General features: G+C 35.0%; 1 protein-coding gene across 7 annotated transcripts in view; it reads left to right on the top strand.

The window, feature by feature from the left end:
* The window catches only part of LOC142352006 (uncharacterized), a 45,986-nt gene extending 22,597 nt beyond the window's left edge, over positions 1-23,389 (top strand). Inside the window, exons 14-22 of one of the 7 annotated variants that reach the window (XM_075404324.1) lie at positions 1,325-1,442; positions 10,631-10,843; positions 11,236-11,486; positions 12,892-12,966; positions 14,982-15,008; positions 17,434-17,488; positions 18,276-18,389; positions 18,795-18,814; positions 23,205-23,389. In XM_075404324.1, coding sequence (XP_075260439.1) covers positions 1,325-1,442; positions 10,631-10,843; positions 11,236-11,486; positions 12,892-12,966; positions 14,982-15,008; positions 17,434-17,488; positions 18,276-18,389; positions 18,795-18,814; positions 23,205-23,234 — 903 coding nt within the window. In that variant the 3' untranslated portion in view covers positions 23,235-23,389. The remainder of the gene's footprint in view (positions 1-1,324; positions 1,443-10,630; positions 10,844-11,235; positions 11,487-12,891; positions 12,967-14,981; positions 15,009-17,433; positions 17,489-18,275; positions 18,390-18,794; positions 18,815-23,204) is intronic. The other 6 variants (XM_075404327.1, XM_075404326.1, XM_075404325.1 and 3 more) reach the window with 6 other exon arrangements.
* Positions 23,390-23,733: the final 344 nt, after the last annotated feature.

Genomic DNA, 23,733 nt, shown 5'->3' with positions numbered 1-23,733 from the left:
GAATTTAAACAAACCATAACAATTTGTCTTTTTATATTTTTTTAAAGCGACATCACTAACCTTTTCAATTCATCTCTCTGTACTATATGCAATCAAGTCTGTTTTGCAAATCCGGGAAATCCGCTGTCTATGTTATTTAATTGCTCTCAATTTTATTGTAATTCTTGTAGAAGTTTTCATGTACTTAGGATTTTTTGTTTCATCTGATGTCAGTTGAAAGCAGAATTTCTGACCCCTAGCAGCAGAAGATTGTTGGAATAATAATGAAGAGTATAATCAATGAGTCTATAATGAATGTGCTTGGAGTACTTAATTAAACAATTGCGATTAATAGCCGCGAAGCGATGGCTGAGGCTATGATTGGCCTTCTCTTGGTTTTTTTTATTTCGTCGTCGAGATTTTTGTTACGACCATATGACGTCACAATCAGTTCAAGTCTGCTTTTTGTTCAATCGTTCATGCTATTTCATTCGCGTGATTGAGTTTTTGATCACACGTGACTTATCCCACTCTCATAAATGACTTCCTCACTCTGAAATTGACTTTTCTTTACTTCAATTCAAAGAGATAAGGTCAAGCGAATGTATATCCCTGTATTTGAAGGTTATTTAGAAGCAGTTAATACAAACAGCAATGAGATATACAGAATCTTAATCAAAATTTAGCATGTCAGCCCCTAATGAAAAGAATAAATTTTTTGGTCGGTCTTTTTTACGTTCTTTTTGACATTTAAAGATCTACGAAGCTATTGCGGCTATTTTCTGGTAATCTGCTAGCTATGTTTTTTATTTCCGCTCAAAGAGAAGTTGTTATTGTAACCGTTTGTCTTACTTTTGCTTGACCGCTTTTTGACTTTTGAGTGACTTATACGACCTTGACTTTCTGCGTTGTGCGTGATCTAAAGTTTTCTCTCATTCACAATTTCAAGCAGCTGAACTCAATTGGTGGCAATTTAATAAGAAAAGTCAAATGATAAGTGCGCCAAAACTGTTGCAATTTTTCATTTATCTTAATAGTGGTATATATTAACCGCTAATGAGGTTATTTGAAGCTCCCCTAGTGAATTTCTTAGTCCCAATCAGGCTACCGCCCCCCAATGAAGCAGACTGCAATTGATCAGAATGAGCTCTCACTAGTTGCTCGAGAGCAATTCTTCCGACGTTAGTCGGTTATGTTTAAAGCTATCTAGAAACATTAATTTGTTGAGCGACTGCTGAGAAAACTAAATTTTAGCCTTGAAAGGTCCCAGCTAATGTAGATGTAACCAAAAATAGTCTGGAGTGCAGTTTTGAAGTGTTGGGTGATAATTTTAATGCTTTCGTAGGGTGAATTACGTGAGAAGAAGAGATTTGATCTGAGAGATGACTCGGGCGCTATTGGCAGTGTTGGTTTCATCATAGTCTCACTAATGTTCCAGCCATTCCCTCAACTCAAAGAGATCTGTAAGTTCTTAATGCTAGATTTGATCTTTTTTATTAAAAAAAAATTCAGAAAGATGTCTGGATTCAGAAATTAAAAAAACTGAAGAGAATGAAATATAAGTTTTAGTTATGATTTTGGTTTTGTGTGATTTCCATCTTCTCAACGTGGACGCATCAGCTGCTTCCTCAATGTTTTGTTCTGCTTTTGTTTCAATAGGTAATGTGAACATGTGAATTCAATTCTGGAGTTGTTAGGTTAAATCATTCTTGAAGGACGCGCATCTTAAACAATTGGTATAAAGTGTTGAATCAAAAAGTTCATAATATCCTAGAAACTGAATAAGAAATCCTAAAACTTCAGAAATTTCAAATTGCTCTCCGATTGCTTAAAGTTGTTGCGGTGGCTTAACTTAATACAGTAACTTGTACTAACGTGTAGAAAAATTCATTGTAAAAAGTAAAAGTCAGTATGCTAAACTGAAATCAAGCGCTTATTTGGAGAATTACTTGCAAAAATCAGGTATACCAAGGGAAGTTTTTTTTCTGTTCATCATTCATTTAATTTTATCCTCTTTTTTTTCAAATTTTATTCAAATTTATATCTTGCTGAAACGTCTGCTTTCAATGTATTTATTGCCTCTTTACTTCCAAAGAGAAATCGGAGTTTTTCCAGCACTTCGCGAAACATCATTATCAAAATTTTCAGAAGCCTCCATGTTCCTGTCATTAATTTTTAATCAAAATATCCCCCTCCCCGCATATCCTCGAGCGTGTCGAGACTGGGTTTTATAACGGCAGTCTGACTGCTGCTATCGTTAGAAGCTTGCCGCCGCTCTTTGCGCCTTTAGCAGTCACTCTCAGTTCATTGATTTTTTTTTGTAAAACCCAAGATGTCAATCAGATGATGCATCAATGGCGAGTATTTTTGATGTTCCGAAATTCAGATTTTTGTCGGTTGACAAATCTGACGACTAAGATAGGTAGAAGCACCTTCACACTCAATCTTATAAACTCCACTTGCGATTTCAGAAAACTCCAAAATTAAGTAGAGAGAATTTTGAAAGCGGCTTTAATTTGGGGCTGTGAAAACTGCTGTCATTTTGCAGCTGTTGTGATGTCATTTACAAAGTTTCCAGCAATTAATACCCCTGTTTTCTATACAAAAAAGCTTAGGAAAAACGTTTTGTTACTTTTTATTTATGCTTCTTTATTTATTTATGCGTTTTATGCTTCTTGGCTTTTGATTTGGTTGGTGTATCAACAGAATTTCACTCAATAGAATCAATTAACCCCAATTTTGCCACTCCATGCTGGGGTGTACTGATTATCCGACCAAAATTTTCCAATGGTTTTAAGAACTTTATCAAAAGAGCTTTCTTAAGAGCTTTATTAGCTGGTGTTTGTTGCCCTATTTCTTCTATGGACTGTGTCGTAATCACGCAGAACTCCCTTAGTTGAATTTAAATGCACATATCTGGGAAAACGAGAATGTAATCATAATTTTGTCCAGGACTTGGCCTTTCTCAAAAGCTTGAAGTAGAGGAATTAAACGACTTTTTTGGAATAGGACCTAGCCTGGCAAGGAATTTGAGATAGTCTGATTGTCATTCTAATATTAAATCAAATGTCATTTCAATTGTTTTTTTCTGAATTAAATTCTAGTGAAGCGTACAATATTACAGAAAGTCGGGAAAAGTTGCAGCGATTAATTAGGCTTCTCGAATAAATTTTTATAAATTATCAATTCTCTGGTGGGTGGGGGACTACTTACTTTACTTTTTACCAGTGCATTGAAAGTTTTCCCGAATTGTTTGAAAAAGGCTTGAGTGATACGGGTTCACAAAACTGGTGAGAAAATTGAAGTATCTAATAGAACAACATCAATATATCCTGTCCTTGGAAATTTGTTTGAAAAGTTGATATATAGAAGGCTCTTAGTCTTCTTATTAATGTACAATATCTTGTCTTCGAAACAGACGGGCTTCCTCAGCAAGCGGTCCACGGTTGATGCAATGGTCGAAACTATGGACAACCTTTTAACCAACCAAAGCGAAAACTTCAAGGCACATTGCACAGTAATAGATCTATCAAGAGCTTTTAATGCCGTGCACCATAAGATCTTACTATTGAAGTTGGAAAAATATGGATATCTATGAAAAACATTAAGCTCGCTACAAAGTTATCGACAAGATGGAATGCAGTATGTTCAAATCAGAAACGACAGTTCCACTGAAAAAAATATACTCTTGTAGTTTTACAACAGGGTTCAGTTTTTTTTATGAGCACTGTTCTTTGAATCTAAATCAACGATCCACCAGACGTACCTGAAAAAAAATCAAGTTATGCTGTTTGCCGATGATACCATTATGTTTGGAAAGTATAGTAAATCCGAACTAGAATCAGATTTGTGTAAAGTATCAAAAATGATGGAGGAAAGTGAATGAACGTCGAATAAAAAGAAAACAAAAATAATGTTCAACAGAGACACTGCGGATACCATTTACGTCGAAAACTCAAAATATTCAAAGTACTTGGGTATCTGGCTAGATTGCGAATCAAGTTTGAAAGAACTCTTTTGTTCTGTGAAAAATGAATATTTAAGATTCATCAGTAGTGTGTATCATGTAAGTTCTCAACCCAGTAGAAAACTATTAATCAATATGATTAAACTGCTGATACAACCGCTCTATCAGTATGCGTATTGATCTACGGAGTAGCAATTAAAACAATAATTGAGCCATTACAAAGACATTAGATTTATCTCTTGAGAATTATCTTTCGTAAAAGAATTTATGAAGAAATTGTTAGCTTAAGTGAAAACAAAATAGCATCAGTTTTTGAACTTCATCTTTACGAACTATCAAAATTTTGTATGGGAGTGGTTAAACAGAATCATCAAAGTGAAATAGTTAAATTCTTCATCTTACAAAAGGAATGGGAAAAAAATTCGCCATCAGGCGAATGAAGAGTGACGGAACTGGCATCGATATGTAAATTGTAGGGAACAGCAGAAAAAGAATATCTAAGAATTCGAATGCTATACAATACCTTTATTAAATTCGATAAAAGAATAATTGAAAATTTGATAGAGAGTGATATAACTGAGTTTCAAGTGAATAGCATTTTGCTTAGCTTACGACTCATTTATACTATAGACGGTGATGGTTTTCAAAATTATTTTGGTAGGAGCTCGACTTTCTTTTCTGATATGAAAGATTAAGTTGTTTTTGTTTCGGGAGGGGCACCATTACATTGATTGTTGAAGAAAGTCTCCCATTGCGACACAAGCAAACAGGCTATACCGTCTTATTGTGCTCGCTCAGATTTGGCGCTGAGGACATAATAAATGATCCACATTTTTCAAAATTTGATGAACCAATCTGAAATCGAATTTATTGTTATTATTTGTTACGGGCCTATTTAGTTGAAGCTTTGGATCTATTCATTTCGGGCCCTCTCGTTTGGGTGGGTGTATTTTTTTGCGCCCGCCAGGGGAACGTGCTATCTCTTGCCTGGTAAGTCACTATATAAAAACTTTTTGTAAATGGGGGTCATACTGGGGGCCAAAGCAGTATTGATCTGAAGTTTCTTGTTTTGCACTTCATTTTGGACTTTCTCCAAAAGGGGTTAGAGTTTTGTTCAATTTGAGATAGCAATTACACGAAATGTACAACACAACCCAGTCCTACTATTAACTGTCCTCAGTCTCTGTTATATTGTATCACTTGATAGTTTTTATTGATTCATATTTGTGAGAGCTTTGTTTATTTAGTTTTCAATTTTTAATAAGATGTCTGCGAAATATGTCTTTTAAATGCGGACTATCCAACAGGTAACTTTTCCATGACGACCATGGTTCAATGTTACTGCGAGTAGCTAGTTCTGCTCAGGATATTTTGCCAGTTTTCTAACCCCTCTTTTAACAGGAGTTTCAAGGCTTTTTGACTATAATGTTGCAGATGCTTCAATTTCACATGCTACATACGTTATCTATTAAATAGCTCAATGGTTTGTTAATATCTGTCAAAAATGAACTTTGCTAATTTATCTCTCACTGGGTTTTTCGGCCCGTATGAGAGAGCATCTTTATAACAAAAACCGGTAGATGGATTTGTACAAGAACTGATTTTCACCTGGTAGCGGCTTCCCTTGTCTATCACTCAGTTTTTGTTCATTTCTATCGTACCTCACGTTTCAATCGAAAAGTCAGCTTGAATGATAAAGAGAGAAAATCCTCTTGTTCTAAGTTGAGCAGACAAGATTTCAGAAAGTCAGATATTTAAATAATAATAATAATAAATTGTTCATTTTCTGTTATCGAGAAACACAAAAGAAGTTTATTTATTGTGCACAAAAAATATGTACAATGAAGTTCAACAGAAAAAGAGCACACCATTAGATCATCAGTTGATCCGTTTTCAGGTGCCTCGCAATGTAGGAATATCAGAGAACTGTTGATTACGAACCGAAAGAAAATTACTATAGTAAGTGAACTATAAATCGTGATTGGTTAAAACAAAAAATAAACTGATAATTGAGTGCGGGGGGCTTACAATTAGACGTACTTAAAGGAAATAACTTGAAAAGTCTTGGTTGTCAATTATGTAATTTAAAAACATATGGCAAAAATTTTTTATTTGCTGATTTATCATTTTTAAAACCGTGTTTACAAAGGAAGGTTCAAGAAAAACCAACAAATTCAACATTTTTCGAACCTTAAACCTCATTCGGTTTGTCACATCTTTTCGATCACCGGAATCCAGACTCATCGTTGTTTTTCTTCTTTTATTTACTCTGTTTAATTCATTATCATTCAAGAAGGATTTGACGTGCGTGAATAAATACACATTCGTCTCTTAGCTTTTTTATCAACAGTTTAAGTATTTCGTACAAGTAGTTCTTTTTTGCTAAAAACAGATTAACTTTTCTCCTTCGATCGCTCACTGAGTTGAACGTTCTTCTATTGAAAATGATCCTTATGAGATCTTTTTTAATTTGGAGTCTATCAATGAAATATTTGACAAAGCAGAATTTCAATAAATTGGTATATCATATTGCACTACCGGCTGAACATAACTTTTAAAAACCTGAATCATTTGACTTTTCCTAAGAAATTTTCTCAGTCTATAGAACAGTCCGCTGAATTTTATTAGTTTTTGTTCAACCACTTCAATATGATCTTTGAAAGACAATTTATTATCAATTGCTATTCCAAGGCAACGTATTGAATCAACGTTTTCATTTCTTTCTTTATCGATGTTAATGTTCTTTTTTGCAGTAAATTTTACTTTTCCCAAAAAAACATTGATTTTGTTTTCTCAGTATTGATCGCTAATTTATTTTTAGTTAACCAGTGATTACATTTTTCTAATTGAGTTTTGTGTTTCATCACAACATGTTCGGCTCTAGCTGAAGTTTTCAATCACTGTCGTCTGCAAAAAGTATGATATTAGATTCAAGATAAGTTAAATTGTCAACATCTTGCATATTGCTCAAATCATTCACGTAAATTAAGAAAAGCAGAGGACCGAGTATCGAGCCCAGGGGAACTCCAATATCAACAAAAGCAGTACTTGAAACAACTTCTGCAATTTGAACAAACTGAGAGCGGTTAGTTAGGTTTGATTTAAGTATATTGAAGACATGACCTCTCAAACCAATATTATAACATTTACCTAATAGTACTTTATGGTCTACCGTATGAAAAGCTTTTTTGAGATCCAGGAATGTGCAAACAGAAATAACGGATTTATCAGATAATTTTTTGTCGCAGGAGTTCAATCAGAAACAAAACAGCGTCAACTGTACTTCTTTTGGCCCTAAAACCAAACAGGGCTAGAGAGCAGATTAAATTTCACTAAAAAAGAATTCTTCTGAAGCAATTTCTCGTAGGTTTTTGCTATCGTTGGTAATAAGGAAATAGGCCTAAAATTTGATGGTATATTCTTATCTCTAGATTTGTGAAGTGCGAAAACTTTTGCAATTTTAAGACAATCAGGGAACACGCCAATATTGAAACATTCATTGAACCATTTTGATAGAAAGGGGCTCAGCACATTAGAAAATTCCTTGATGCAGTAGTAATTGAGGTCATAACAGTCCTCACTGTACTTATTCGGAGCATTATTTATGATATCAAAAACTAACTTCCTTGACTGTAATATCTGTAAGAAATATAGATTGCTCTGTTTTATTGTTTAATTTTAGAAATGATTTTGTTGGTAAATGTGCATTCTTTTTCCTTCAGATTGATTTAAAAAATTCATTTAAATGGTTGACTTCTTCTTGAGATGGTGTTTTTTCTCGATTTTCAATTTTTTTGCCTGTTATGTCTCCATTAACTTTGAAAAAGTTTCGGGTTTGTGTTTGCTGAACCCTTTTCAATTTGATTTTGATAAAAAAAGTCTTCATTTTTGTTTTTTTATCAAAGTTATTACTTCCCTGCTCTGTTGTTTGTATTCGTTATTGGCCGATATTGATTGACCTTGGAGTGCTTTCTTTCACAACTTTTTTTTTGCTGAAAAGTCTGACTTCGTTATCAATCCAGGTCTTCTGCGCATGTTTTCTTGTTGTTTTGAGTAAATAGTGATCTAATGCTTCTTGCACAATTCTTTGTGAACATTTGAATTTATGTTCAATTCCTTTTTCGGTAAGATCAATTTGTTTTAATCACTGCCAAAGAAAGAAAGTGATTTTTTCCTCTAGAAAAAGATTTTCTAGTTTTGCCCAATTTCTTCATTGAAAAAATTCTGTTTCTAAATTTGTTTTATCCTTCAATTCAAGGAAAAGCGAATACTGATCAGTTATTATTGTCTTTTGCCTGGTTACATCTGACTCAAAATTTGTAAAGAACAGGTCAATGTAAGAACTTGATTTTTTTGTTTCTCGTGCAATGAGGTTCTCACTTACCAATTTGAAATCAAATGTTTGGGTCAGATGCCTTAAATAGGTTGTTTGTTTCCTTTGGATAAAAAATTGACATTAAAGTCACCGCACTGCACATCCAGGCTTTGTGGATCGCTAACATATTGTTCCAAGCAAGTACTGAGAACGTCATAAGTAGCAATCGTGGTGGCATTAGGCGGTATATAAACAAGGTATATAAAGTCATTGATAACTTTTTGTTTCAATACTGAAGTAAACACTATGCGCTTGTATACTATTCAGGTCTAGAGACCCACGTATTTTTAATTTTTTTAATACAAAAATTGAAACACCTCCATCTTTTTTCCATGTTGCTTGTAACCAGTTCATCATAACCATCTATGTGAAGAATTTTTGATGAGAACTTATCTTTAAGCCATGTCTCTGTTAAGCAGATCGCTATAGGTTTTTCTATCAGAGACGCAGTTTCCAAAGTGAGTTCATCAAATTTTTTTAAAGGAACGTATGTTCTGAAGCATGATAGCCTGCTTGGTTTCGCCCAGTAAAATTTTGTTTATGACGACCATTAGAGAATAGTTCAACTACACAATCTGGGTAATCAAATTTGACCAATGAAATCATTAACAAATTGAGTTAAAAATATTTAATAAAAGTTAAAATAAAATAAATTGTTTTTTTTTGTTTTGTTTTCAACCATTTTGAAATATATGAAGCAAAGAATGTTAAAATTAACTTAGAGGATGTCTAGCGACTTATTTTCCCTTTTTTTAGAAAGAAATTGCACTCCCTTAAGTAAGAATGTAACTTATTCACTGAGTGAAAGTTTTTTTTTAGTTGCTATCTTCAATATGCAGTATTAATAATAATGTTCCGCGGAAATCACATTTTTTTCCATCTCAATACTCTTTTTTCATACTAGATGACTGCGGAAATGACAGTCAGCTTGAAACTTGCTCGCGGAAATCACGAGCAGAGTATCAAAATGAAAAATTATGTTAAACTTCTTCCCCCATTTTTGTTTGTTCATGAGACAATGCTTCAAAAAAATGAAAAGCTTGAGAAAGAACGATTGACCAAAAATTAGTGAATTTTCCCCTTATATGTTTTTTTTTGTTAGCAAGAAACAGCTCTTAGTTATTCCCATTCTTAAAAAAATGAGTTCCGTGTTCAATATCAGTTATAATCGCTTAATCTTGCGCCAGACAGTTTAAGTTTAGCTTTGCGATTGTTTGTTTTGCTTCTTTGCAGTGGGGCAAAATTCGTCTTCGGCGTCACAATTGTTTCCTTTTCGTTTGATAACATTAAGAATATCCAAATCGTCAATTACAGTAACTTTGAAAAATTTGTTTTTTCTTCTACCATTGTCTACTAGCACCGAAACCAGGCAGTTGTTGGTGCTGGTAATTAAGTCGCGTCGCTTAGCTTCAGCATTGATAGCTGCCTCGCATTCCCGTAATGGCTCGTTCAAATAGATATTTTTGCTATTTGATTGATTTTTTCTGTTTCTCAGTGCTCTGCGTTTTTTGTAGATCATTGTTTTGTCCTCAAAGTACAACAACATGCATATAACAGTCGGCATTATGTTATTGTTAACAGTACTTGGCACAACATGGCATGCTTTAATAGCATCGTATTGAATTTTCACATCCAGATAATTTTGAAAAAATTTGAGCGTTTCGCTTGTTACGTTCTGAACACTGATCGCATCTGAACCCTGTTTGCATCGAAGGGAGGGTTAACTATCAGTAAACTGCCCTTCCTGGAGTACATCTCCTGTGCTCATAAGCGATTTTTTATATTTTGCCGTTGATTTTCTAAATTGGCATTAATTTCTTGTTGACTGACTTCGGATTTTTAGGTCCCTAACTTCATTGGACAGACTTTTTACCTCTTCTTCAGCATTACTAACAATATTTGCAGAACCTGCAGAAAGACTCGTTCCAGAGCACTCCATTTATACACAACTCACAGTATAAGAAACTCAGTAATATAAATGATAAGTGGAAAAAAACTCAAATTAAATTTGAAATAAGCTCAATTGTCAAGTCCAAAATCAATCTCGGAGGAAACTCAGATTGCGCAGTTTAGAACGTTTCAAAAAGCCATTCTTCTCGAGGTCAACCGACTATTCACTTCAACGTGTTTGGGTGATATTATCAATACAATTCTGTACATAAAATAACCACTATCTTTCAATTCTCAAGTTTTTGTGTTTTGTAGTTCAGGACAGTTTTCCTAATCTGTTTTGTTTTAGAAGTTGAAGTCAAAGCTGGGATACAAAAATATTTCTTTAATTTACATCGATCAGTTGGATTTATGTTTAGTGGAAGCTGACAACCAGCCAGAGAGACGAACGTTTTCTCGCTCGAGATCCACTGCAGTCCTGCCCCATTCCGCATCAGTAATCAGTCGGCCCAAGGCACAGTCGCTGGACTACAGTCTGGAAAAGCAGTTGGGCATAATTGAAGAGGATGACCATGAAGACGTGGAACTAGTTATTCTTAGGGCGTCTGGATTGAGAGCTGCCGACCCAGGAGGTGAGGTGTCAGGAATTATTCATATGCCAGTTGATATCTTTTAAGTTTCCAGTTAAAAATCACTTGTAAGCTTTTGTGCTTTTAAAAACTGAATTAATCCTGGAAAATGCTGTATTCTGGAGCATTGCAAAAGATTGCCAAACTTTTGAACGATTACATGGACTTTTCATGGTCAAATTTAATCAGGTGAGAATTATTGAAGTGGTTGTGATGTTTTGTGTTAGGAAAGCAGGATGTCTGTTATCTATTATGTATAGTGCAACTTTTTCAATTCAAGAGTTTATTGCAAGTGAATTTTCAAGGTAATTAAACCACCCAAATTTTGTCGGATGTGGAATTCTTTGCCTATTCTTGCGTGCTTAGAAATTGTATTTTGTGTCCTCTCTTTTCAGGAACGAGTGATCCGTTTTGTGTAATAACAGTCGATGGCAACCAACATAAAATCAAGACTGATGTTGTCTACAAAACCCTAGATCCAGTGTGGAACGAGAGACTTATCATTCCGTACCCGTACAAAATAATAGAAATCAAAGTTATGGACAAGGACACGTTGAGAGATGACTTCTTAGGAAGAGTGATATTTTTGACAAAGGATAAAGACGGAGTTAATTTGGTGCATAAAGTCATGGCTATGTGTGCTGATGTGAGTATGGTCTTCGAAATTTGATATGCTTTTCAGGCGGAGTATCTAATTCTAGAACTTTTTTCAAACTATAAAATAGTTGTTTTAAACTTGGTTTTCGCTGACTGTGCTCACAATTAGAAAAATCGAAGTTTTGAAAATGAAGTGTTGCATTGGACATAGGCCAGCCTAACTTGTGCTCTTCAAATACCTCTCAGGTTTTGGACATGTGGTCTTATTTCAGCACTTATTTGCCATGAAAACCGGGAAGTAGAAATAAGCAATGTATCTGTAATAAGAAATAAAATAGTTTTGGTATTTCGATTTAATTTTTTTCTGTAGAAAAGAAGGAACATTGCTTGAATTTTTCTCCATTTTTAGACAACTTCAGAGAAAGGAAACCTTTGAGGTTCTGTTATAATATTTTGCTCTGTTATGAAAGAAGCCCTGGTATGATGTATATTATGCAAACCCTCTTGCGGAAAGTCACCTTAGTACGTCTTAGCATTATTCAAACTAAGCCATGTGGTAAACTAATGCTGAATTGAGTTCATGACTTGATCCGAGTTAATCAAATAATCAGGAGTCTTTAGGTCGATTAATGATATTAACTCAACATTAATATCGAGATACGGTACAGAAGTGTAGCTTGTTTGTTGATCACGTTTGCAGTTGTTCAATACCACTAGTTATAATGACCTGAGTTCGATGTTTACAATCTGGGTGGGATCATCATTTGATCTGTGACGTTTCCAAATAATAACTTCTAAGTTATCGACGTCAGCTGTTTTAAAATCGTTCGGTATTCACGTGAATTTGATAGGATTGCAGTTTTGATATAGCTATAAAAGATTTGGTTTCATAGACTTTCTGGAAGATTAACATAAAATTCCTAGGATAGGAAGCGCTTTTTGCAGTTTCCTTAGTAGAATATTGTTTTTTTAAGCGAGCTGTATCATTACCAGCCAGCGCCTCTACCTTTAATTAATATTGCTAATTTGTGGAATTTAGCGGCTAAGGAGTAAGGCATTGTATCATTGACTATTAGTATGATCGTTCCTTTGTCGCCATGAAGGCCCTTATTATATACATTAAGATACGCCTTGTGGAAATGAAAAGGTAAAATGGACCAATTGGTCTTGTTTATTTGACAGGTCGCTGGTTATAAAGATTATATTTTGTCACAATGACGAATCTAAAATTATGTATTTCATTTCGAATAGCAAAAATATCTATCCATTTGTTGTGTTGAGAGGTATCTCACAACTTTGTGAAGTGGGGAAAAAGATGTTCCCAAAAATGAAATTGCCGATTTCTTGGCCGCAATATTTTGACCTTCTGCAAAATTGATTTGCTCGTCAAAGTTTGAGTCAAAAGTTTCGGTGTGGTGTTTCTGGTCATTAATGATTGAATTGTTTTGTTTCAGGATCCGAATTACGAGCACGAAATGGAATTGAGAGACAAAGATTCTCAGGGACAACTCTTTATCAGAATTAATCAGGTTTGCATATTGTTAGAAGGTTGAGATGACAACTAACCGTTGACTAACTAACGCCGTATCTATGTCTTCTGAATTGAATTTGAAATAAAGTAATGTAAGTTATTTTGTGCAAGAATTTTTAGTGTCCCTTTTTCGCCTTTTTTTTGTTTTTGTCGGCTTACTGCTTGCGAAGTGTTCATGAACAGAGAGAAGCGGATATCAACTGATAAGTTGCGCAATTGTAGCGCCATTAACTGCGTAACAAATCTTTTTATAGCTGCGAAGCTGTAAGCTGAGTAGAGCTATATTGCGGTGCTCTTGGTTCTTTTTAAAATTCAAAGAATTTGAATTGTATTGGGGAGCTGTCTTTTTTTAAAGATCTGTTCACATTTTCATGATTTTTGAAGTCAAATTGAAGTAGTGATTTTGGTCACGCCGAAACAGGAAGTGGAGCGAAAAAGCGAGTGGTTTTGCGGCTTGAAAATTTTTTGCTCTAATTTTAAAGTAGAGTGAGAAAACGGTATTTGAACAAAAATTCGCTTTCTCGGTTGTGGTTTTTTTGTTCACATGCGGCAATTTCACTTTGATTTTTACTGTTTTTTCGATTTTTTAGATAGGATTTTTTTTTTCTAAATGGTTTTTCCAAACCACTCATAAACTGTTCTAGTTGTAGAATTGTACGTCAGGACTTGTCCTGCTATGTTTTTTGTTTCGTCGTCTGACGCTCTTTTTCGTTTTACATTTGTTCACACAGCAAAGCTGAAAAAGTCAAATTTTCACTAACGGCGTTTGCGCGCGTGACGTCATTTCTCACTATTTTTAGCAAAAGTGTTTTGCGTAATTAGATTTTGATCACAAGTGACTTACCTCACTCAATAAAATGACTTTTGCACTTTAAAACTTAAGTTTAATTTGAATTTGTTTAAGGTCAAAGGAACTCTATAAGTGCCGTAAAGGTCCCTAATAAGAGGCTTCTGCGGTGTGAATTTTAACAAACTTTCTTTATTTATCGCTGAATGTTTTCTACCTAGCTTTTTGAGCGGCGTCGATTTTTTATTTAGATCTGTCTCTGTTTCTATCTCTATTATATGGCACGCAGGTCTATTCTTTCGCAGCTATTCCGGCAATCTGCCGGCTATGTTCAATGTTTGCGAAACACCGGCTTGGCGTTCAAGGAATGCTGGAGAATCGGAAACATCCATCAGTTTCTTCAGCATTCCCTTTAAACGGAATGCTGAAGATATTTTATTCTTTAAACATTGCCCACGAACCCCCCCCCCCCCCCCCCCCCTAAATAAATCTTTTTGGGTTACACGTTTATCTATAATACACTTTGACACGCCCTCGAAATTTGGATAAACAGGCAAATCCTGGAGTCTCTAAGCAGCTCTCTTAAATCTTTACTAGTCTCTAAGTATACAATTCAACAAAATTGTCGAGGAGACAATTTAATTGTATGAAGGGCAATTTTGTGGCGATTTGGAGCCCCCTCTTTCCAGACCCCACCACTTGTCCAACCCCTACAATTCCACACCCATTGACCCCTGATTACTTATGTTTTGGAGCACAGTACGACCAGATGGACGGTAAATGCTTGTTAGATGTGTGAACCTGCTTATAATTCTGCGGGTTGAAAATTTTGAACCTGAAATATTGCAAATAAAAGAATAAACTCTCATTTTTCTACTACATTTTATCAGAATAATGTTAGTTGTTAGCAATATCTTCCAGCAAAAGGAGAGCGCGGTATTGAAATGCTCAACATATGGTGCTGTTCTGAATCGAATTTGAATTTTTGGGCGATTTTAAAGCAGCAATAAGAAAGCAGATCAGTGTTTGGGAAACATATAGAAGTAAGAGTGTCTGGGAAATCTACAAAGTCTCAAGCGTATAGCTCTTTGGTGCCATGGTGTATATGTATATGAAATGTTAGTTAAACTACCATCACCAGTCCACAGACGTTCTGAAGACTGTAAACTAATTGTGCCGACGTAAAGTTCAATTTTTATTGATTGAGCATTTTATTGTTTGTTTAGGATCCATTTAAAAGAAGAAAACACGTGGTAAAATGTTTTGGAAAAATGTATAGATAATTGTTTGTGTCAAATTTGGTTGCGACATAGTTTCAATTCCGAGCGCTGTTACTGTAAACTGCTCAGACTACGACAAATGAGTGTACTGTCTGCATTAATGTTTCAAATCCCTTCTGTGTAATTTTAGCCTTGTGTGTGTGTGTATGAATCCCTCGAAGTGTTATTCCTCTGATCAGATGCGAAAATTAAGATGTATTACCCTCAAATTACTTAGAACTAAGGATATCTTGAGTTGTTTCATCAAATGAAAGGCTCGAGTTGACTTTTCTACCAAAAAGGCAGTTTTTACTGAGTAGAAAAAACAAGGTACATTTAAGATACCAGAAAAAAGATATTTTGATGCAGTCTGTGCCAATTGATAAATGACGAGAGAGGCGTAGAACAATGAATTGGGAATGGTGTTTCATAGATTGAAAATAATTAGATGAAATTTAAAAGCCAGAAAATTATTTAATGCGGAAGTTCAGAATAGTAATGAATGACCAGAATTCTAATTAATTGCTCTCAAAGTTTGTAGCAATTATAGTAGTCCTGTTTTTTTTGCGATTTTTCGCTTGACCAATTTTTCGTCTGACGCTTTTGACTTTTCGTCCTAAAAAAGGGATAAACAGGTAGCGCCCAGCGGGATTTAAGTGCTCTTAGAGCCTTTCAGCTCTGTTTCAGCTCAAACTGTTTTGGAGACTTATACTTATGGTGTGAAGGGCGTTTCTTAGAGGTTGAAGACACCCCCACTGTTGACACCCCCAACCGCGCTGCTGCCCCCACGCAACTGTTACCCACCCCTCCCTCCCCCTCAACCCCCGGTGCACCCCCTTCCTCTCCCCGTGGTTACTGACGAACAACCGATCGCTAAAAACACGCAATTTTATACTAATTTTCATTTTTTTTAACCTTTTTGAAAATGTTGTTTGAAAATAGTTCTTTCAGCCCTAGGTGTCAAGGAAACTCCTCTAGGGTTTCATAAAAGGGTACTGCATAGTTTCTAGTGGTAGTGGAATGGTTTCAACATTTTAGCATCACGAATTATAGCTTTTTTTTTGACACAAAAGGTGCAAATTTTTTTCAATATTTCCGACAATTTATTTTTCATTATTCACGTCTTTTCAGACTCAGGGGCCAGAAAACGTCCTCAAGAGTTTGATAATAAGTTACTGAAAAGATTTGATTTGCCATGGAATTGCATTCAATTTTTTATTATGACAAATTTTAGCAATTTTTTTTGATAAAACTTAAATTTTTCAAGTTTTGAAAATTTTTTCGGTTTGTAGGTTTCTCCAGCCTCAAGAGCCGTGGAACCTCCTCTAGGGCTTGACAATAGGTTACTTGAAAATTTTAATTGGCCAGGGATAAGTTTTCAACTTTTATTAGCACAAATTTTAGCAGTTTTTTTATGCAACCTGCAATTTTTTTCAATTTTTTTTATTTTTTAGGTTTCGCCAGCTTCAAGAGCCATTTTTGCTCCTCTAGGGTTTGATTACAGGTTACTGCCTATCTGCTAGATGTAATGGAATTTTTTTCAAGATTTTAATATCGGCAATTTTAAAAAAAATGTGCAATTTAAGTTTTTTTTTGTAATTTGATTTTCTTAGATCATTTTTCCACCACCTGGGTCCTAGGGACATCCTCTAAGGTTTGATGATAAGCGGTCGCATAGTTTTTAGAGTTTTTAGAATGATTATCAATATTTTAAAGACTCGAGCTTTAGCAACTTTTTGATAAAATTTTTCGAATTTTCAGAAAATTCTTTTCCAAGTTTATGGATCCTTATGAGCCAGTGAAACTATTCAGAGCTAGAAATAGGGATACTGGAAAGTCTCTTGAGAAAATGAAATGGTTTTAAAGGTTTTAATATCTTGTTTTTTAGCAAGATGTTAAAATTTGCGATTGTTTTCAAAATGTTTGATTATTCATTCTGTGTTTAACGATCATTACTGGCCAATGAAGATTTTCCAGTCTTGCAGATGGGTTACCTGACATATTTTCAGAGACAAAAATTAGTTTTCAACATTATCACCGCGAAATTTGGAAGCTTTTTTAAAATTTTGCAATATCTTGCAATTTTTTAAATATCAGGATTTTTGATTTATTTACTAACAAGGCTAGAAAACTAAAAGTTGCAGAGTCGAATCAAGCTAAAGCCAGCCTCTATAAACCGTGTCTGGCTACTGACAAAGCCAACCGCTTGCAAGTCGTTTGCAATTCGCCCGACGTTAGTCGGTTATGTTATTATTTTGATTGGTGTTTCATCGATGTTCTTGAGTTACTCTACACCGTGTATTCGTGAAATTTCTTATGTTAATACAATGATATACATTTGATTTGTGTGTTTGAATGAAAAATTACATTAACCAAAACGTCTTGTAAAACTTTTTAAAAAGTAAGTTCTTTATTTCAGGTAGAAGACGACTCCTATCAAAGTCGGAGAACAAGAACTCGCAAAGAAAGTGACGGTGAGTCTCAGATAATATCATTAGAAATTTCCAACCCTGCAAAACGTCCCATCGCTTTATTTCACAGTAGAGCACAAAAACTTGGACTTGAAGTGCTTTAAGTTTAACTAATGTCACTATGGTTTCGGACTAATTGATTTTGCCATCTAAGAGTGGTTGTCCAGAGTTTGTCTCGAAATGTTTTAAACAACATATGGTCTTTTACTATGTGCTTAAGCTAAAAAAATGTCAGAGTCATTAGACAGATAAATTATATAAATATTTGCAAACAAGAATAGACGTTTCTTGAAAATCATATCGAAGGCCGCTGTCTTTATTCTAACGTACCGAGAGTACCGATTAGGTAAGCAATTAGGTCAGGTATGAATTCTATCAAAACAATTTGAATGTTGCCTCAAACTTAAGAGCACTGCAACAACGTCAGTCGTTTCAATTACCCTTTCATCCGTCTCAGCCACTGAAAGGTAAACTTATCAAAAAGAAAAAGAAAAATGGTATATTCAAATCCTGAGCCATCCGGAGAAGGTTCCTAGGGTGCGCCAATTACTTGAGCTCAAAATAATTTTTTACCGGGTAAAATAAAAAGGGTCAGCTGCTGCTGTTTATTGTTTTTGGGTTATTTTAATCGGTTAGTTTACATCGGATGTGCATCCTATGGGCCTTTTAAAGTAGTATTTCCAGTGGTGATGCTGTTCCTAACTTTGTAACACAATCACGATTGAATTTTAATCTAATCATAGCTGCACCTTAATGCACTGCGTTTGGTAACACTGTTCACATATCACAGAGGAAGTTGCCGCAAGAGACAGCATATCAGCACCTGTGACGTCATTACCAGCGCCCCACAAGAAGCAGTCTGGGGCTAAGAAGCAAGTGGGCAAACTACTAAAACAAGTCAGCTGTAAGTTCCCACACCAAAATGTACGAGCATTCTGCTTGCTAAAATGCTCGCTTATTTAGTCTAATTTGGTGGCTGTGTTTTGACTTCTGCTAATGCAGTAGTTGTTTGTACTCTAAATAACAATTTCGTGAAAGTAGAAGTAACAAGACTGTGAAAAGAAGAATAACAAGACAAGAGTGTGAGCTGTTTTATTTCCTCCCTGTGAACAACAGAAGTTTTCATAAGTATATGAGCAACTTGAATTTTCCCAAAAATAGTTTCGTGTAATTGAGATATGGGGATGACTATAACAATTAATATGCCAGTTCGTGGTGATCACATTCTAAAGGAACAGTTCAAGTTTACGATCATGAAAATATTGAAAAATTAAGTTACTTTTCTGAGTGAGGGTTGTACATGTTGCAGCACCCAAAATGAAAACAACGGTGAGTGTACACAAATAGAAATTCATAAATACCATTAGTTTGTCACTGCATGCGATAACTGTGCTAATCATATCACCACTAGTACTTTGAATCCATCAATTGAGACGGCATCTTAATTAAGAGCAGATCGTCTGACCGTATTGGCCAAATAACAATTTTTATTTTGCAAAGTATGGGCAAATAAATATAGTTTGTAGCATGTCGAAATGTTTTGATGGAATGATCTCTTAGGAAATAAAAACAATGAACCGATTTTCAGTCCATTTAATGACTTGCCATCGTTTAGTTTAAATTTCTTATTTAAAAATTTAGTTAATTGTTTATTGTGTCTCTGTCAAACAGTAGCGTGTATTTGATGATAAAAGATTTTTGCAACAATTGAACTACACTTGCGAATATTAACTTTGGCTCATTTTTAGTGACTTCCAATTATCATCAAGTAAATTCACTTCTGAAATATAATTTCGTAGTTTTTAGTGGGAGTATTTAAATTTTTTTTATCACAGATTTTTTATCACAATTTTTGATCACAGAGTACTTTAATTATCCATGACCCTCTAATTTAACTTCAGTTGAAAGGCGATATGGCTACAGACTATATTTTAGCTGAAATGAAGCTATATATTTTAACAGGGCTCTTTCTTCAAAGAAATTAATAGATTTAACTGATTATCAAAAACAATGAAATCAAGAGATGAAACATTTGATTCTCATTCTCAAAATGCAAAAGATGCCTTAGTTTTGAGTTCCAATATGCCATTGAAAAAGTCTAATCTAATATTTTTTCAAATTATTATTAAATATTAGCACGCGTGCATTAATTCTGTTAATTCTATCCCATCTTGTTTTTATTTAAATAATAATTGTGACTCATTGCTCGAGGTGAGATTTTTTGTTACAAACCAGTTTGTGTCATCTTTATTTGAAGCAATTATCAACATTATGAGAGTACTCATACTTTATGTCTTATACTATTATGTCTTTATACTATGATGTCTTAAACGTTAGTCGCTCGTAAACCCTAAACGTGAGAGAGTTTGTTCTCTAACCTTAATTTAGTGGAGTTTTGGCATAGCTGTAAGGTTGAACTTTGCAGGCGAAGTTCTTTTTAATCGTTTCTTTCTAGGGTTTTTACTATCTGGAATTTTGGATTTTAACTTATTAGTGCTTTGCGAGTGTCAGCTGCAACGGGTATCATTTCGAGTATTAGTTAATTATTACTTAACTCTTTAGACTCTTTTGGCTCAGTAGACTCAGTATCCGATTAACCAAAGCTGTTTCGGAGCAATAGTTTGATGATGTGAACGGCGGTTATTAGAGTTAGACCCCCACCAATTCACCCCCTTCTCTCCACTTCACCCGCCCTCCCGTCCCCACTCCTGCAAATTGTTCCACCCGTAACTCAGCGCCAGCGCGCTCGACACCCCATGCGCGTGCATAATTTTTATTGTATTCAGGTCCTGTTTACCTTTTTAATGCAATATTTTGATCATTTTTCCGTCCTATCATCGGACTTTTCGTCCTCAGAAACGGGGTAAACTGTTAAAGCCCGAGGGCATTATTACCTATTCAGTTTCTAGTCTAGTTTTTAGAGTTTTTCTAGTCTCTAAATATGCGATTCAACGAAATTTAGAGGAGGAGCAATCTAAGGTACAAATTTTGTAGGTTTGAACTCCAATTTTTGCGCCTCCGGTGTTTCGCGCCCCGGTATTTGGAGAGTCCCCCTCAACTTAATCTGGTTCGAAACTAATTCCACGCCGATCGCTTGATCATTTCATCTGACGCTACTTGAGAAATTTGTCTGACGGTAAAAGGTTTTGTTTTGCTGCCTGTGGTTGCGTCTGCATAGTTGTTATAACAGCATGCAGTAAATGCGACCTTAAGTCTTAGTTTGATACTTCATTTTTGATCTGTTTTTCTCATTGAATTGACCTTGCTCGTGTGCTGTTAATAACTAAGTCATTAAATTTTTTATGGCAGACATGTTGACTGGACGCTCAGAAGGTCACCTGAAAGTAATAGAACTGCTCCCTTTTCAATTACTCTCGAAAGAAGTTTGAAGCATTCTTCGTAAACGTGCATGCAGAATGCAAAATTTTCATTTGATCGTTTTGAAGTTTCGAGTGACTTTTACATCTGATTTCTCTCATTCACAATTGGTGGAAGTGTACTACTAAAAGTCAAATGAAGAGTGCGCCGAAATTGGTGTCATTTTCCACTTATTTTCCATCTTAATAGTATATGATATCTTTTAATGGCGTCATTTAAAGACTTCAGTAAACTTCTTAGTCCACGTTCCCCACGTTAAACCCCATCCACCGGACTGAAGTAGGCTATAATACAACGACGTTGCCAGGTTATGTTTGTGTTATAGTGCTTGCAAGTGTGCTTGCGAAAATATTGAATTTTGATTGTGAATTGCAAATATTTATGTAGAACCTTTATGTTGTAAAGTTAGCATGTCAGTTTCATAAGAACAAAAATTGATGACTCGTTTTATTTATTGATATCTTTTATGATATCTTTTAATGGCGTCATTTAAAGACTTCAGTAAACTTCTTAGTCCACGTTCCCCACGTTAAACCCCATCCACCGGACTGAAGTAGGCTATAATACAACGACGTTGCCAGGTTATGTTTGTGTTATAGTGCTTGCAAGTGTGCTTGCGAAAATATTGAATTTTGATTGTGAATTGCAAATATTTATGTAGAACCTTTATGTTGTAAAGTTAGCATGTCAGTTTCATAAGAACAAAAATTGATGACTCGTTTTATTTATTGAGAAAATCAAATGAGGATTTGTGTTCTGCAAAAAATTGAACTGCTTCAACATGATTGGATTCGTTATGCTTTACAATTCAATCATATCATTATCGACAGTGGAATGAATACCTGATAATTCAGCAGTTCAGCCGTATTTTTTTGAGAACGCGGAACAGATAAGAATTTTTCTGTGTATGGCGTCATTTAAAGACTTCAGTAAACTTCTTAGTCCACGTTCCCCACGTTAAACCCCATCCACCGGACTGAAGTAGGCTATAATACAACGACGTTGCCAGGTTATGTTTGTGATATAGTGCTTGCAAGTGTGCTTGCGAAAATATTGAATTTTGATTGTGAATTGCAAATATTTATGTAGAACCTTTATGTTGTAAAGTTAGCATGTCAGTTTCATAAGAACAAAAATTGATGACTCGTTTTATTTATTGAGAAAATCAAATGAGGATTTGTGTTCTGCAAAAAATTGAACTGCTTCAACATGATTGGATTCGTTATGCTTTACAATTCAATCATATCATTATCGCCAGTGGAATGAATACCTGATAATTCAGCAGTTCAGCCGTATTTTTTTGAGAACGCGGAACAGATAAGAATTTTTCTGTGTATTTTATTTTGATGAAAATGAGTTGAATAGTTCCTTGGATTTCGTCAGAAACCTCTTTTCTTGACGTTTCTTTGCTCTCAATTTAGTCAAATTCTCCATTTGTTAATTGCTCTCAAACAAAGTTTATAGCAATAACATTAGTCCCGTGGTCTTTTTATGCGATTTTTCGCTCGACCGATTTTTCGTCTGACCCATTTGACTCCAAAGCAGTATAAACAGGTAACGCCCGGAGGGCATTAAGTTCTCTCAGAACTTCACGTCTTTTCTGTCTCTAACAATGCGATTCACCCAAACTGTTTTAAGGAGACATTTTTTTAAATGTGAAGGGCGGTTCTTAATCTTAATTGTTTGCCCCTCCCCCTCTCAGTCACCCCCCCCCCCGCCTTACCGAAGCCTACTACCGAAGCCAACAGCTCGCGTGTCGGTTAAGAGGAATTTGATCGACGGTAGTCGGTTATGCTCATCATTTTGGCAGCAGGCGTTAAATTTAGGTTTTTTTTGCTCCGTTTAAGGTTAATTAAATGTAGACAGTAAAAGATATCTGGGAAAATTGGTTGCGATGTTCTAAAATTTAATTGCTGATCAGTTATAAAATGTATCTGAATGTGATCTGAAACACCAAGTCATGCTTATAATACTGAGCTGAAATGAGACAAACTCGGCAGATGTTCTTTCGTATTGATCTGCTGTCAGATAAATGCCTACGTTAATCCATCGAATTCCAAAAAGATACGTTAATTCCATCGAATCGTTTTGCGATTGGTTCCAAAAAGTAGGCTTCAAACAATTCAACTGACTTTAACTATCGAAAATTAAGACCAAATGTTTGCTCAGTATACGTTAGCTTTTTGAAGTAGATAATATTTAAATATTTCTGATTAGAGACGAGCTTGAATTGCGTATGTCCCTTTGTCTTTTGTTGATATAGCGTATTAAGTCAATTATAAAACATATTTTAAATTTAAGAACGTTCGGAAAGGTGACTCAGTTTAATTCTTTGTTTCAGCATACTAAAGACAATGATCCGAGGCTCTGAGGATTACGTGGAGGCAACAAAAGATGGTCATCTCAATCGTCAACCCTTTTAAAGAATTTATTTTCTATTGAAAACAAGTAGTTTATGATTGTTCAAATTCAATTTTTGAAATCAGGATTTGTAGCTGTATGAATAAAGCTGCTTTAATTTAGAAATTGTTTTTATCTGATATGAACTGCTTTCGTGAAAAACCATCGCAACTGAACGCTAATTTTATGTTCGATGATGGACTCTATTTCCTTTGACTCCCTTGTAGAATTAATAAGCCGATTATAACCGCTGTTCTAGCTTGTGATGCTAGATTGGAATATTTTTTTGAATGGGATATGAAAGCCATTAAACTGACTGAGAAAATTGAGGGGTTTGCTATATTTTTAATAGCCGCCCTCATCTTCTCAGCCGGCTATTATTGCGCTCGTATTTTTTACAATTCAAAGAATTTGAATTGTATTGGTGCGCTGTGTTTTTTTTTTTTAAGATGTGTTCACACGTTTTTCAA

The sequence above is a fragment of the Convolutriloba macropyga genome, chromosome 13 (assembly GCF_964194025.1).
Source record: "Convolutriloba macropyga chromosome 13, txConMacr16.3, whole genome shotgun sequence".
NCBI classification, from domain to species: domain Eukaryota; kingdom Metazoa; phylum Xenacoelomorpha; order Acoela; family Convolutidae; genus Convolutriloba; species Convolutriloba macropyga.
Note: the sequence above shows the minus strand (reverse complement) of the source record. Positions and strands in the feature narration are given on the sequence as shown.